The sequence below is a fragment of the Mauremys mutica genome, chromosome 3 (genome assembly GCF_020497125.1).
Source record: "Mauremys mutica isolate MM-2020 ecotype Southern chromosome 3, ASM2049712v1, whole genome shotgun sequence".
Lineage (NCBI taxonomy): Eukaryota > Metazoa > Chordata > Testudines > Geoemydidae > Mauremys > Mauremys mutica.
In genome coordinates this window covers 114,331,456-114,348,539 of record NC_059074.1, presented here as the reverse complement: position 1 = coordinate 114,348,539, position 17,084 = coordinate 114,331,456, and the positions used below count along the sequence as shown (strand labels likewise).

Here is a 17,084-nt window from a genome sequence, read left to right as displayed (position 1 = left end):
ATTACAGACTCAATGACTGCTGGTGAAACTTATAGGAAAGTCCTATAGATTTGCAGCTGCAAGTGATTAAACGCTTCACTGGAGTAAACCTCCCTCCTGCAGAGTTTATTTATAACCTCTGTAAAAACATATTGTTTTCTGTCAGGTGCTACTGGCTGCCATCAGACAAGTCTTTGGTTCCAACAAGCACAGACCTAGTTACTGTCAGTAAGAGCATCAAGCATTCTTTCAGATTCAGTGGAATAAATAATTTAGCCTCTTTATTTAATACAAACAGCTATAAACAATGGAGGATAGCCCAGACTATGTGGCAGGTCAGGGATTTCCCCGTTTGAAAACACAGGGGCTAAGAGATTGTTTTTTTAGCCTGTGTGTGGTAGAAGCAGAGAAAGCCTGTAGAAGGCATGGTGAATGTGACCCTAAGAGGAAGCAGAAAAAGACATTGTCAGGCACAGAGCTTGCTGGAGTGGCACACTTAGGGGTATCTAAGCTAAGAAAGTGTGCCTGCTATTTGTTTCTACTATGTTCAGGGAAACTGGGCTTTGTGTACATTATTTGTAAATAAACAAGATTACACCAAAGAATATACCTGACTCATATCAAGTTCTCTTCCTAAAGGGCACAACTCTGCAAGGCCCTGAATACTGGCTAACTGCCCAGGCCAAAGGGGCAATAATATACAGCTCAATACAAAGCTGTAAATCTGTTTCTGCACTGAAATTTGACTACAAAGGTAGTTTTCTATGTTGGCAACTATAGTACAGTGACATCTCAACCCAAAATTATACCACAGCTTGACTGAAACTCTTACTTCAGTTTGGCTTCTTGGTCATGGATCTTTTCCTTCAGTTCCCAATTCTCCTGGAGCAACACCTGTGCTGTTAGGTCTGTCTGTTTTTTGGAAGTGGCAAGCACACCTGATTCCTCTTCTATCTCCTGAACGCGATTTTGCAAAGAGAGGAGTAGAGAGGATTGTCTAGCATTGTTTTCCTTGTAGCTTTCCACTTCAGCCTTCAGCTCTTGCAATGAGACTTCTTTAGAGACCATTTTGGATCTGAGATCTAGAAGCTAGACAGAGGAGAGGAAGTGAGGAAAAAAACAAATAATTGTAAGAAGAATTCAATATAAACTACACATTTGAACAGTCTTAAATTATTATTTAATTTAATTATTATTAAATTGTTTATTTTTAAAAAATCTGGCAGGAAATACCTTTTGGAATCAAAGTATCTTATTCTTCTACTCTATTACCAACGGATTCAGTGGGGGGGAAAAAAGTGACAATAGCTACCACTTTTTCAATATTCACAGAAAGCAGTATGTAAACTCCAGCTTCAGTATGAAGTAAACAAAAATAGCCACATTGCTTTCAGTGCCATTCGAAACAATAGCAAAAATATGCATTAGCCAAATAAAATGGGCAAAGTTAGTAAGAAGAAAAATGTTATTTTTAAATATCTATAAAGGTATTTAAAAAAACAGAGCAGAAACAAAAAGAACCACTGTTTTTTAAATTATTTTAAATGGAGTTTTATATTAGGTTGAAACAACATTAAGGTTTGTAAAAATCACACGTACAAAAGTTAGGAAATGCCAGAATTAAGGTTTCCTGAGAAACCTTAATGAGACAGTCTTTAATTGTGATCACACATTTTTTCACAAGATCTCTGCCTCCCTGTTCTCAGTTCTGGTGTCTGGTGCCACAGTGGCCTCTCATTAATGGAAAGAGTAATTGCAAGAAAAGTCCTGCTCAGTCCTGGGCTGGAGCGTACTCACTAAGTTCTATGGCAGGGGTAATCAATAGGCAGACCGCAGGTCAAATCCAGACTGCCAGATGCTTTTGAACAGACCCCAAAATCTTTTTATTTACTTATCATCATCATACTTTTTTAAAAAATTATTTCCTCCAGAGTCTGGACCTTGACTATACTTTGACCAAGAAATTTGGACCTTGACAAAAAATAATTGACTACCCCTGCTCTATGGGAATGAAGCACGCTCACTGTGGCTGCGGCTCTGAAGAGCTGCAGAATGTTCAGGGAAGACAGAATGTTTGGAGAATTTTGCTAACAAACCTCTACACAGCATGTGCAAACAGTGATTTTCAGAGGCTTAAAATTCAGTCAAGTAGATTAGGTAGATTTCCATAGGAACAGCAAAAGGCACCTCTCTGATTCCCTGGTGGCACCCCTTGCCTAATTTCAAGTCCCTGTTCCAAAGTATGAAAATGCTAGAGCTTCTCAACAAACGGTTCTAATTTTTTTTTTTAAATAAACACTGGCAAAATAATGTATTTTCCCTAGCCTCATTCTCAGAAAGAGTTGATCCATTTTTGCTGAAAATTTCCCAGAAACATTCAGCCTGAGGCAGACCTGGCATGTAAAATTTCAGCCTAAATGGTCTAAGTTATAAACAACTAAAAACAGGGATTTACAATAGAAAGTGCTAAGCAACATTAGGTGTTGTTTCCAGCTCCATTATGATGAAAAATATACAATATGTGGCAGTTAGTTTTAGTTTTCATGTGGTAAGAGCTATGATTAACAAGCTATGTGAGTGCTCTTTTAATGCAAGAAGGATGGATCTGTCAGGAGATCAGAGTTTAATTCCTGGCTTTGCCAAAGATATCCTGTGTGACCACAGACAAGATACCTAATCTCTCTGTGCTTTAATTCCCCACGTAGACATGGGATAACAACACTTCCTTTTTCTCTCTTGTCAATTTAGACTGTATACCATTCAGTGTCCCTTATTATGAGTCTGTACAGCACCAAGCACAAGGGGGCTCTGAATTCAGGTGGGACATGTAAACGTTACAAACAGCAACATGAATTTAACAAGAATTTGAGTATTTTGGATGAAAGTGAAGCTGGCTCTCTTTATTCCCTTTCTGCCTTTTCCAAAAACAGCAGTGAACAAAATTCTATAAAGTGGTCTGTCACCATGACAGTAAGTAAAGAGATTATTAAAGTATTTACTCCTTTCACTCAAGAGTTGGAGTCAAGTAGAGGATCAACAAGAATCTCATCTTCTTTAATTCTTTCTGATGAAATGTAAAGACAAGCTACTGATCACATACATTAATTAAAGATTGTTGCAAAAAGTGCCTACCAATGTAAGGGTTAACTGGCCAAATTCCAGCTCAGATAATTACATTCTACTGATCTACATTCACCGCTGTTTCACTTGGATATAGTATTAATAATTTATTGTTCTAAACTGTTGCTTATCATTGCTGTGAACTATTTAAAAGTTGCTTGATTTCACAACAAATTTAGTTATATTTCATTCATGGGCAAAGTGAATTTTGATTTTGATGAACCATACAGGTGGATCCTAAGCATTTTACACAGAGAGAGAAGGGGAGAAAGAGAACATGCTCTTGTAACATTTATTAAATGCTTTAGATGCCACCTGGATGAAGAATGCTATCAGTATAGGATGCTATTCATTTCTATCAGCACAGAAAAACCACCTCTCTGCATGACTGTACTGCACGGCTGTATCAACTAAGCTTCATTCAGTAATGGAAATAAAAAATGAGCATGTTAACAAGTGGGAAAATATGGGACCCCTGGAATCAACAAATGTTAAAATCACTCAGATAAGAACAGTGTTGAAATATTAACTTTGCTTAGAATTGTGAAATGCTGTATTTTACATCCAAACACACACAATAAGAAAATCATCCTGGTGCCAACTTCAATTAACGAACAAGATAATGGCACAAAGACTGACAACTGATATAAGCAGAAAAAAAATCGTGGCAAATCTGAATAAATGTAATCTGAAAACAAAAACAAAATCCCACAATTAATAAAACAAAGATACATTTTACATTCCTTCAAAGGAGATTTAGTGGATCTACTTTCTCCGCAATGTGTGCATAGCTCACATTAACAGGAAAATAACTTTTAGGGGGTTCTTTTGTGGGGAAGGGAGGGAGGATGATTCTTTAAAACTTACCTCTGACTGGGCACATTCATACTTTACCAGAAGTGCTGCAAGTTCACTACGGGCAGTTTCAACCACAGCCCGATAGTGATTTGTCTGTTCTCGAGTGACAGGTATATCCAGAAGAATGTGATCATAAGCTCCCTGGGAAGACATCACAGTCAAGGCAAAATGAGAACCATCAGACACCATGTTTCTGAACAACTTTTCTTCAGATTTGTTCTGTCATTCAGTAGCTCAAAGAAAACACACTGAAAATGCTGTGCACTAACACTGGGTGCCATAGCCACCAATGGTGTAAACAGACATAACTGTACTCAAATCAATGGAGTCCCTCTACTCACACTGGTGATGAATTTGGCCCTCAGTGTGTTAAATTGTTAAAATTCTAGAGTACAGCAGCAAAGTTACTTATGTAATTATTACATGATTAAACATTGAAGACAAAAAAAGCTTTACAGACTGTCCTTGGCCAGAGGGAGATTGTGTATCTCTACTATTTCAGTATTTAAACTCTGTTCCCACACTGCACACTGATTTATAGTTTTGCAGACAATAAAATATCTATGGGGGGGTGGAGGGGAAGTAGTATGAGGGATTAAAAAGCATCAAAACACAATACATAGCAATGTAACTATTCACTTCCCAACACCACCCTGTTCCTCTTAGCTTGTTGTTCCTCTTAGCTTTTAGACTTCTCCCATTCCCCAGCAGACCATATCTGACATTTTGATAATGTATAGAAGTGTTCAGCTTTTAGATGCTCTAATCTGGATGCTCTGAATCCTGAGTTTTGTTTTCGTTCTCCGAGTCCAAGAGCACCTTGCAGCACTTATCACGGGAATCCCAATTAGCTTAAGTAAAACCAGTCCATTTAATTTAGAAAAGAGAGAAATCAAAGCCAGGCCTTCCAATTTAGGTCTACTCCAGGGTCTGGGCAACAGCCCCATTCGATAGGACACATTTTGTAGTTATTGTAGATTGAAACAATATTAAATCTGACATTCTTAGAGCAGAACTGTGTTTAGTACATGCAGGGAATGCAAAGGCGTAGGGAGAGTGCACACAAAAAAAACCTCTCTCTACCTCCACCAACTCCCATGCAGAACTGAAACATAACTGTGGTCCTTGCACTATTACAAAAGAAAGAAACTCCCATCCAGCAATACTGTTAGAGCTAGAAACCCCAGAGTGGGCAGAGATAGAACACAATCCACACTGGCCTAAAGAGTTGGTCTCACTCTGGAAAGGGCACACTCCCTCCTCTTCAAGGGTTTCTCAGGGCATGTCTACCCACAGAGTCATTCCTGATTAACTCCACATGTGGACACTTTTATTCCAGAATAAGAATGTTCATGCATATTGTTCTTCAAGAATAGTTATTCCAGAATAAATATTGTTAGGGGGCTTATTCCTTCATCCTCTCACTTCCCTGGTCCTTCTCGCATGAACAGAGAGCAACAATACCCGAAGTCCAAAGGTGCAAACAATTCGATGTTTATTGGGGTGAACTTTCAGCAAGCATGATTCCAGTTTCCTTCCTCAGTGTCCCCCTTCCCAGCTCTGACACCACAGAGCCTTGCCTGTGTCCCTGTTCCCATTCCCCCCTTAACTTCCTGATTGACTGCAGACTATATAGTAAAACTTGAGCTCAGCTTAGCTATACCATAACCAATCATTTTACTGAAATTTAACTAACCAATCCTAACATACTGTAACATGGTTATTTAACCAATTAAATCCTACCACCTTAATTGCTTTACACCCAACAAAATTAATTATACAGCAAACAGAAACAATCACAGAACCAGACAGATTATACAGACAAACGATAGGGAAGTGGAGACTACAGTGACAGAACAATGCAGAAATGAAGATTTCACATCCCAGCTATTGATAAGTGAGTTCTTGCTAGACAGGATGCTATCAAACTAAGTTTCCTTTCACATTTTCTAGGCTCTTCCCTTTCTCTGGAGGTGATAGAAATACAAACCTGTCCTGATATTCCTAACAGCCCTATAGCACCTTATTTCAATGTGACTAGTTTGGAATGTCAGGATGTGACCATACACTTCCCAGCTTATGGCTGGCCTCTGATGCTTAGCTGAAGGCCTTAGCCTAAGAACCAGGCCTCAGACTGTCACAGTAAGAGAAGGCCCTTACACCGGCAGACAGTGATGTTGATTCTTTCTTTTATACCTCTATAACTAGCTAAGTGATAAGAATACACCTAAATTCTTAAAGTATAGGCCTTTGCAGACAGGCCTGAATATCTATATCCTAACAACTGTCTCTGAAGAACTCCACCTGCAGACAAGTCCTCATGTCTATACCTCCAGGAGCTCCCACTGAGGCAGTGCACCACACCAAACCCATTGCATGCCAAATTGCACCCTTGAATTTTGCATCCATATGTCTCTCTCCTAACTTGAAAGAGCAATGAGTAAATAAAAAAGGGAGTTCACAATAGAAACCCATAGGCAACCTTATAGCTGGCAATTCAGCTATAATAGAGAAAATACATGCAGCGGTGTATTTTCTGAGCCTGAGTTTGGGATTATGCACATCAGTCACAAGTGGTGAAGATATTAAATTTATGCTGGTCATCCTAAGCAATTGTTTTGAGATATTTAAATTTTCTTCTTATATGACTTTTGCATCCCTCTGCTTGTAAAGTCAGACTCCCTTATCATTTAAATCCAAATATATAAGTCCAAAAGGGAGAGGAAAATTATAATTAATATATTTTTAAAATCTCTAAAAACTACTACAAAGGTTTTCTATAGGTAAAATAATAGGTTACTATAGGTAAAATAATAGGTTACTATTTAAACCAAGGCAAGAAACAAGCGGTATGTATCTCCCTGGAAGAGGGAATGCCGAGCTTTCCAATTATCTAAAGCTCTAGTTTCCTCAATGGGTCACAAGAGATCAGTGAAAGCTGTCAGTGGTGCAAGACTGAATATTATCCCTCCTACTTCTGAGGATAGTCATTATTTTGGGGATAACAGTTAATTTCATATTTAAGGGGAAAAGGACAAAACATTTCTGTGGCAGGTTGTTTTAAGAAAACTTTGGAGTTGATGAGAGTTGAGGAATGTTAGCAGCCCTAGGGGTGACAGAGTAATGAGTAGAATGCAGGGAAACATATTTAGGTACACATGAGGCAGCCAAAAATTAAAGATAAATGTGATTTATTACACTGCTCTGGAATTTATCACGACTGTTATCGCCACATGGATGCACACATGTTCTTCTCCTATGCATATTTTAATTAGTAGTTTAGAAAAACATCAGCCTGCTGAGGATTAGTATCTTGGGAAAAGTCACAAAATAAATTATCTAGATGAAATAATGCCACATTTGTTCGTTGGTCAAATGTCAGTCTTCTAACATACAAAGGACTTGTTCTTGTCACTCAACAGCCTGGCACAGTTTTGGGGAAACTATAAAAAGCACAGGTCTGGTAACCATATCTTTCCAATGACAACACAAAGAATTTTCATTGTTTTGATGTTGTAGTGAATACAACACCCTGCTAATGTACTTAGTAACTAGTTTTGTTTGCTGATCAAAGCAGGTACACAATTGAAAACTACATACTCTAGTGCTGAAAGAGTAAATACTGACATTATAGCTTATAATCAGGGCTTCTGTGTTGGGTTTCTTTAGTTTATTAATTTCATTTTGGGGCTTTACTTTTTGCAATTTTCGTTTGATGTAATGTCCAAAAATTGGGTATTTTCAGGGCTTGCTCTCTCTCTATATACTAGAATGAGTAATGTATATTATTTTACATTACTCATTACAATAGCTCTGATATGAGTAATCTCTTTGTAATGTTCCCTAAAGCCCTTTAATGTACTGGTTCAAAGAGCACTAAGTTAAAGCACAAGAGGGAACCTTTAGTGCATGCCAGCAGGGCTACCCAGCAACACATTAGTGTGCTTTAGAAATCACTCCACAGGGCAGTGGTTTTCCCAGAATCCTGTACTTACTACCATATTATGCTTGCTACTTATTACAAGCACTTATCTGCTACCATCCTCTCTCCTGTTTTACTCCACGGGTTGTCTAACATCACGTGTTCAGATTTTTAGGACAGGGCTTTTATTTTTGTTTCATATGCATACAACACTCAGTATAACAGATCCCCAGTCCACGATTTGGGCTTCTAGGCACTACCACAATACCAACAAATGAAATAGTAATATCACCATCTCTTCAGGCTGAATTTCATATTACTGTGAATTTCTCCTTTCCTCTACACGAACATAAAATGAATAAATGTAACCACCATCTCTTATTCTCTAATATCATTACATAGGAGTCTCATCAAACTGATAAATACAGCACAAAATAAGAGAGTAATGTTCTAGAGGAAGATCCCTGATCCTCAGCAATACAAAAATGCCTTACTGCCTGAGGAGCTAAAACCTGCACTGTTCATCTAGGGACAGATTGACAAAGGTATTTAGGTGACTATAGATGCAGACAGACACCTGAGGGATTTACAATAGTCCCTCAGTAGGTTTGGCACCTAACTCACATTAAAGTTAATGGAAGTTAGCGCCTAACTCACGCACTTTTGAAAATCCCTCTAAGTATCTATCTGCATCTTTAGCCACCTAAATACTTTTCTCAATCTGCCCCTAATGATCATTGTGGCACCAGGGACTGGAAAAGTTGGAACTTCTATATTATAGTCCATGTGGATTTTCTATATATATTCATGTGAGTTTTGGGGGGTGAATATGTATATTTATGTACACATTAAGTAAACACATTAATTTCTACATTTTGCTACTTAGTATGCACAAACCTGACTGGTGAGCCATACCAGTGCCAAGCAGTTAGCTAATCATGAGTGACTGAGAGATTTTAAAGTATATTAAGCAGATCTGGCACTCCCTCAAACAAGAACAGAAAAGCCCACTTGCATAATGCCTCATCTCTACCATTCATTCTTGTCTCACAAGCTGGTGCAAACAACATGAAATAAATTAAATAACATTTTTAAATAATAACTACAAGCGAGTTTTAGCAACTGTCACTCATCTAAGATCTGCATGGTATAATTCAGTTCAGAAGAAGTGTCTCCAATGCAGATCAATAAAATTCAAATCATTAAAGCGAAATGAAAACAATCCAATCCATATAATACACACGTAACAGATGCCTCTCCTGTCCCTTTCACATGGGGAACGGTGGCAGCAATCTGGAGTGGATTATGGAAATCCCAAAACCAGCTACGGCCAAAGGGGTAAGGGGTAAAGTCAGTGTCTTCCAACCTCCCCTCCCCACCAGTTCCAGGGGAACAAGCCCATTATACTGGACCCAGAATCCAATCCTACAACTCCTTTATATGGGCAGCAGCAGCTGCCAGGAGAAGCCTTCACATATCATCATTTGCTCAACTCTGTAACTTGGACTCTTGATGTATTATTTATTTCATTTGCTATAATACCTTTCATTGCTGTCCCCTTTCATCCCAAGTGCAAGCAGGTGGATACCCTCCAACAACACATGATGCCCGAAACAGAATCTCCACTCTTTGTAGTCTGAACATACCCCTTTACCTGGGGTTTTTGGCTTTACTGGCTGATCACACAAGAAGAAAAATGCAAACCTCAGCCTACAGGCGTTCCTATGGTTTCCCTGTAGAGACTTATCTGACCTAGGCCCCACTTTCCTGTTACAAAGAGCCACTCTCATCTTCCTTATATAAAGAGTTGAGTCGGCAAGCTGCACCTGCCACAGTGAGTCAGCAGAACTTCAGTAGCTTTATGCACAGCTCCACCACCTCCTAAAGAAGGTGAATCTCCAGAAGAACCACCTTGTTACACTCCCCTGCCCTTTGATATCACTGCAATACTTTAGCTGCCCACCATCATTCTCTTTCCATTATGTTTTTGCCATCTTTCTTTCTTTAATTCACACAACCCCTTCCCCACCATTCTTCACTATCATTTTAACCCCAACAACTGCCCTCCCAAAATCCCTAATACTAGTGAAACAAATATATAAAGAAATATACATCAAAACAATAAAAACCCTCCATAAGCCAAGTGTCAACCACCATCCTAATTGACCAGTTGGCACACTGCATCCCTTTCCCCAACATTTTGTCTGTTTCGACCCCGCATGCAATTCAGAACAGGAATGGCATCTTCCTCTGTATCTGAAAAGCAACTAGCACATTTCGCAACAGAAATAAAAAATGACTCACTAACCTTTTGTGCCTCTGTTCTTCCTTTGTTTCTAAAGAAACAAATGGGAGAAAGAATTGAAAAAAAATGCTTGATATCAAAATATAGAATATCTGAGAATTTTCACATATCTGTTCTATTGACCTATTTCCTGTTGTTCCATCAACAAAATAAGGGCATAATAGCAGGAGACAGCAGGTGTAGGGAGAGCTTCGGTAGCAGCCCATCAAAGGTCCCAGCCACCAGAAGCCCTCCGATAGCAGCCAGAGCAGCCTTCAAACGCTCATCTACCCACTGTCATGATAGACTTCTTCTCACGGCCTGTGATCTCTGCTCCAGTTACATTACCAACTTTTGTCCAGTCACCCCCTCTACTTTTACCCCCTCTGATCTCCGTCCTCTTCTCGCCTCATCAATTTCACCCCTCTTCTTTTTACCCAATTTCCCATTTAAGCCCTCAGGCACAAATAAAAACAAAACAAAAAATAAAATCCATGCAATAAACATGACACGAGTCAACCTTAACCATAAGCTGTTATTTGTATGTTGCATCCCTTTCCACCACCATTTAACAGTTTTTAGTCTTTTTAGATTGCAAGTTCTTGGGGAACTGTGTCCGCCTATATATTTGTACAGTGCCTAGTACACCAGGTCTCAAGACTGATTACAACCATTGGGTCTTAGCACAATTAAATAAACAAATAAAAAGAAAGGGGAAAAGCTGACTAGTATTGCTAAACCCAAAGCTTCATCTTCTACGTCATACCAGATTCTTATTTAACAAAATAAAGAAGAGTGGTGCTGACAGTGTTTCTATTTTTAATTACATTAATATTCATGGACAAACATGTGCATTAAAAAGGGGCTCATTCTGAACAGTTAGGTCAGGGGTCCACAACACGGCGCCCGCCGGAGTGTCTAAGTGCACCCGCGTACTGGCCAGCGGACAAGCATCCGCCGAAATGCCGCCAACAAGCTGCGTCATCCAGAGGTGTCGCCGCCAAAATGCTGCCAATTTTCAGCAGTATTTCAGCGGTGACGCCTATTGACGTTGCCACTTGTTGATGGAATTTCGGCAGATGCACGTCCGCCGCCACGGTTGGGGACCACTGAGTTAGGTCAATAGGAGGGGTGAGATTTTGGACTGCACCTCTGATAGTATGTCTACACTGCAAAAAAAGAAAAAATGGTGTGTTCTTAACTTGGGTTATCTACCCTGTATTAACTAACACAGATTAAAATAGCAGCCAAGATGTGGTAATTTGGCTTTTAACTCAAGTTAGCCTGTAGGACAGCCAGGGGTTGAACTTGAGCTCTTAACTCAAGTTAAAAGCTAAATTGCCATGTCTTCACTGATATTTTAACCAGAGCTAGTTAATGTGGATTAGCTAACCTGAGTTAAATAACACATCTTTTTTGCAGTGTAGACATACTGTAAGAGAGAAAGTACAGAACTAGCAAGCCTTGGGGGGTGGGGGGTTAATGTGGCTTTAAGCCATTCTTGCACCATCCTGATTCTAGACAGCTTTGGGAAAAGGGTCTGTTGAAATCATGGCAGCCTGTCCCTGACAGCCTGTGGGTGACAGTGCTTCCCCCTCCACCCCCACCGACACACACACCAGGGCTTGCAAGGGTACCCCAGAGGACAGCCTATGGCTGTCTTCCCGAATTCCACTAGCTGTGCAGAATTCTCCCAGAGTTGAATCCACACCTTTTAGAGCCCCTTTCACACAACTTTGGTCATTTTACCTGGAGTAAAGGGCCCAGAAATCTTTGATATTAAAGCTAAATAATAATACACCTAAACCAACAGTTCTCAAACTTTAAAATCTAGCATATGAGATCTAAAACTCAAAAGTACTTAGTGTAACACCCTTATAATATTAACCAGTGTCGTTATAATGGATTCTACTCTGATAAACCAATCCATGTGGGTTGTGAGTTCAACCCTTGAGTTGGCCACTTAGGGATCTGGGGCAAAAAATCAGTACTTGGTCCTGCTAGTGAAGGCAGGAGGCTGGACTTGATGACCTTCAGGGTCCCTTCCAGTTCTATGAGATAGGTATATCTTCATATAGAATTACTGCATTTCAGTTTTATCCTCTTTATTTTCACATTATGGAAAAGATTGAAAACAATGTCTGATCACTTTTCACTATATCCTTCATCATCAAAATCAAGTCTGCCTACCCAGTTAGTCTTCTCCTTTCCAAACAGACCTAACTTTTGGCTTGTAATTTCTGCCAATCCTCTGATTATTTCTGATGTGCTTCTCTGGATTTTTTCAAACATTACTGTACCTTTTCTGAAACAAGCATAACCTAAAAATAATAGTCCAGGTGAATAAAATCAATTATTTCTGGCATTTTCAGTGTTTCTCTTCTGAAGGTAAGTCCTGCCCAATCTGCTGTAGTCATTAAAATATTGTTAGACAGATAATCATTCTCCACTATTGTTTATTTATTAACAAGCCTAATTCAAAGTTGTTTAATATGCTCAAAAGAAAGTCACATGGCAACCAAAAAGTTATTCTTACCTTCCAACACTACAGATAGCAGTTAAATTCGCTTTCTCTTCCACTTGTCTCTTCATTATGGTGAGTTGATCTTGGACCTAAATGTGATAAATAACTGTTTGGCATGGTTAAGAACAGCAGTTATCTCAAGACAATTATGAAAACATTGGTATTTCAGCTTTTAACACAACTTCTTACATGTTCTGGTAAAGACTTGATTAATTAAGGGATGTAGTAAAAAGAAAACATCGGGGAAATGGGTCCCCCTGCTGCTTTGCTTCAACAGTTTTATGAAATAAATGCTGTGGAAAAGCTGAATGTTTTATTATTTGTAATTATTTTGAGAGCAACACCTCTTATATGCTTTAAAAAACAAAAATGGAAACAGAGTACGGATCTTGCTGCCAGCAGACGAAGGGTGGGAGGAATGAGAGGCAGTAACAGCAACTGACTGTGCAGAAAGTCACCACTTGCTCACATGCAGTTTCATTGTTTGCTTTGTTTTATCTATTGGTTGTATAAGGCTTTTTAGAAGAAATTAGTATTAATGAAAGATTTGTAAATGGAGGAGAAACCACAAAGGTGATGGACATTCTAACAATGCCAATATTCTATTCTAATATCCTCTTTGTCTTATGCTTTCTATGTCTTGCATTTCACTGAACAGATATATGCTTATGAATATATAGTTGGCTTGCTCACAGCATCTCTCTCTACTCCACCAGCTCTGATCAGTCACAATTATTACAAATACTTCTGCATACCTGTAGAAGAAATTTTAAGGGTGTTTTTCATTTAGAAGTCACCTAGTTACAGACCATTTTTTATATTTCTTTTTTTATTATCGATTCTAAATTAGAAAACTTTTCAGTAGCATGAGTTTTTAACAGGTTGAAAGCTGTATTTACTAAAATGGCAATGGACTTCAGAATGTTGAAAAACAAAAATTCTAAGCAGAGCAACAAAACAATTTAGTGCAATAGAAAAATCACATCCCACTGTTAACAAAAAGTCAGCCGATACTCAGCCATTCACTCTATTAATAGCTGTTTTTCCTACTGAATAAAGTATTGTTAAAATGATGGACTTTTATATTAAATAAGTTTTTTGCTATTACTTTAGCAGGCAAGTGGTTTCATTTCCTTCCAAGCAATATCCTTGAGCCTCACCTTTAACTTCACATCAAAGCCATCATACCACAGTTTCAAAGGAATCAGTTCGAAGAAAGATAAAGAAATGCAATGAAGAAGAGCCTTGGATAACACAAGTAAATTCCTAGCACACTGAACATACTCCCTTTTGCAACATTTAACAAGAAAAAATTTTGTCCTTGAATTTGTAAAGATAAGTTTTAATTATCAGTCAGACTTTATTTAAATTATTGATGAGGTGAAACTAAAAACTGAAACAAAAAGGGAACTTGTAGTCACATTTTGCAGTATGAAAATCAATGTCAGTCATCCTCCACAGAAACAAGCAATTAAATAAAAAGGCTATCTTTTTCTCCCTCCAAGTAACTGAAATGTCTGAAAACTGGTTAACGGATCAATAGAACAGCTTTGAGGCAGTTAGAAATTAGCCATTCTGTCTTGGAAACACTAGACTAGAATTTCTTGAACTTGAAGAAACTCTGGCCAAATTTTTCCAAAATTCATGCCCCCTCACAAACACATTAATTGCAATTAAAACTGCACACCCTACTCCTCTCAGACCCTGGTGTTAATATCAAGGATTAGCTTTTTTCCCAAGTTTGTAAATCCTCTGTCACTGGCTTCAGTACCTTCATCTGATTTTTTTTTTTTTATTCCTGATGTGTGTATCAATCTGGAGGCTTCCAACGGGAAAAAAAAATAAAATAATTATTCAAAAGTAAAACTGGAGATAAAAGTCAACTGAGTCTAGAAATGCTGGTTTAGCAGTATCTAGAAGCAGAAGTGGATTCAAAAAGAGGCAAATAAATTCTGCATACAAAAATATGAACCTTGGAACTGTCAAGGATCTGTGGAAAGTCTTTGCAGACCCTCTTATGCTATGGAACACAGTGAGAACCACTACATCAGGAAGTCACTAAAACAGGTAGGGTTTCTATCAGCTGTTAGTGAGCTGGATTGCATGTTCTTGTCTAAGGCTTTGTCTCCACTGCTAAAAAAGGGTGTGTTTTGCCACATGATAATTAATATGCATTAGCAACCGCACTGTAAAATCCCAGTGGAGAGGGGACATTGTAATTTTACCATGAGATAAACTAGGCAAGGTCAATCATCTGCAAGGAGTATAGTGTTAGTAGTGTGTACAGAAGATCTTCAATCTCTCTCACCTCCATTCTGTAGGAAACCATCTAGACATGCATTTGTTGTTACACCTCTTAAACCCACAGATCTTCGAGAGGCCAAAAAGCCACTCCTTGAAATTGGTGGCATAGGTGGGAGCACACATCATAAGAGTCACGATGGGGAACGTTTTTCAGAAATGGCACAGGCAATGAAGGGGTAGCAGGTCTTCAACAGAGTGAGTATACTCATCCTTACTAGAGTAAGGGTTAAAACTTGGGTGTCACAGCTGCATACAGCAAATACAGAAAAATATTTGAAAGGAACATAAAATTACAATGAAATGCAGGTTGATGCCTTTTTTAATTTTTGGAGGGGCGCAGGGTTATTTAAAATTTTTAAGTAAATATTGTGATAAAAGGTGCTGGATTAGTAAAGTGTTAGTTAAAATGAGGAGGAGGTTGGGATGCTCATTGGGAGTCTACAGTGAGGCTGAGGACCAGTATGTGGCAGATGCCAGAGTCAGCCAGGAGTTCTACTGCTCAGCCCTGGCCTTTGGTTCTGCTCCCCAGCCCATATTTGTGCCTCCCCACCATGAGAAGCAGCTGCTTCCTCTGGTGAAGCAGCTGTGATTCTGACTACATTTACACTATGGTGACTCTACTGGCATCGCTAGGCCAGCACAGTCCCATAGCAGAGGCACAGCTTTTCTGTCACTGTAGTAACACACCACCTGGGGGAGACACAGCAATTGGGAGCAAGCCTGGGGTGCTAGAGTGCACTAATTAGCAGCAGAGCACCTGGATACCTCCGGGGCCCCAGGCCCCTGCAGTCAAAGCCCAGCTCCCTGGCCCTAGCGATGGCTCCCTACAGCCCTTTCCCACCTCTTGTTCTCTGAACCACTGTTACTCTTTAGGGGTGTTTCTTCTGACTCACAGTGTGACTCTACAACTGTCCATAAACTCCTCCACCCTGGAACTAGGCAGCCAAGCTCCCGGGAGGTGCCACGGGGTTCTGCAGCGGGCCGGGGCCAGGGAACTAGGGGGGAGAGTTCCGTTGCTCAGTCCGTCCCGCCCCCACACACATAGAGCCTGCCTAAGAAACGTTCCCCTGGCCTGCCTTAGGACCCCACAGAGCAGTGAGATCCCGGCGCAGGGCTGCAGGAGGACGCTGAGCCCAGAGAAGAGCAAGGTCCTGGTCCCAGGCAGCGCAGCCTGATAGGAACAGGAGACGGGGGGACGCTGCATCCAAGCCCGGCTCTGCCCCGCAGTCCGTGCAAACCGGACAGGGACGCGGCTCGGTACCTCAGCGGCGGGGGGCGCTGCAGCCGCGGGGCAGGGGGCGGGCAGCAGCGCCGCGTTGCTGGTCACGTCAATGAGCCGGGAGCAAGCGGACCCCGCGCGCGAGCTGCCGTCGCTGCTGCTGCTGCTGAGGCTGTTGCTGCTCATGTTCCCCGGGGCTCTGCGCCGGAACGTTCCATTCAAATCTTCCCTGCTGCTCGCTCCTCGCGCCCCAGCCTGCGGCGCACAACGTTACCCGGGGCGCGGTCGCCATGGCGACGCGTACACTGAGGAGGCGGGGCTTCCTCAGCTGTCGCGAGACTTGTCCAAATCGCGTGGCCCTGTCGTCGTGGCTGAGGCTGGGCTCTCCCCGGCCCGCGCGGCCTCAGGGGCGGGTGCAGGCCCCGCTCTGGGTTCCGGGGTGGGCACCGGGGCAGCAGCGCCCCCGCCAGGCGCCACCAGGGGTTCGCACAACACATTTTTTGGTGGCTGCACTGACAAATTTTCCTAAAATAGTTAATTTACTTTAGGAAAAACAAATAAATATGCACAGATACACCTCGAAACCATTATGCTTTGCTAGCTAAATCACTGAGATTTACTTATGAAGGGTTTTTTGCACTCAGTAATAAAAATAATGTACAGTTGCCTTCTTTACTGGATCTAAGCAGAATAGAAACAGAAGGTGATTTGTACGTTCATGTCTTTTTTCTTATTGTTTTTTCTTATTTCACAGCAGACTTACTCAGTCCTAGCAAGCCTGGGGACAAATTAAGCCCTGGATGAGGAGCTGGTTATGGAGGCAATGGGGCATTAGGGAAGGCAGCAGGGGTCGGGGTGATTGGGGAGGGTGAGC

At 40.6% G+C, this 17,084-nt stretch overlaps 1 protein-coding gene across 1 annotated transcript in view; it reads right to left on the bottom strand.

The window, feature by feature from the left end:
* Nucleotides 1–16,474, bottom strand: part of CCDC170 (coiled-coil domain containing 170) — a 71,060-nt gene extending 54,586 nt beyond the window's left edge. The window contains 5 exon segments of the mRNA XM_045009796.1: nt 812–1,068; nt 3,967–4,098; nt 10,188–10,215; nt 12,700–12,776; nt 16,253–16,474. Coding sequence (XP_044865731.1) covers nt 812–1,068; nt 3,967–4,098; nt 10,188–10,215; nt 12,700–12,776; nt 16,253–16,396 — 638 coding nt within the window. The 5' untranslated portion in view covers nt 16,397–16,474.
* Between the last annotated feature and the right edge of the window lie 610 nt (nt 16,475–17,084).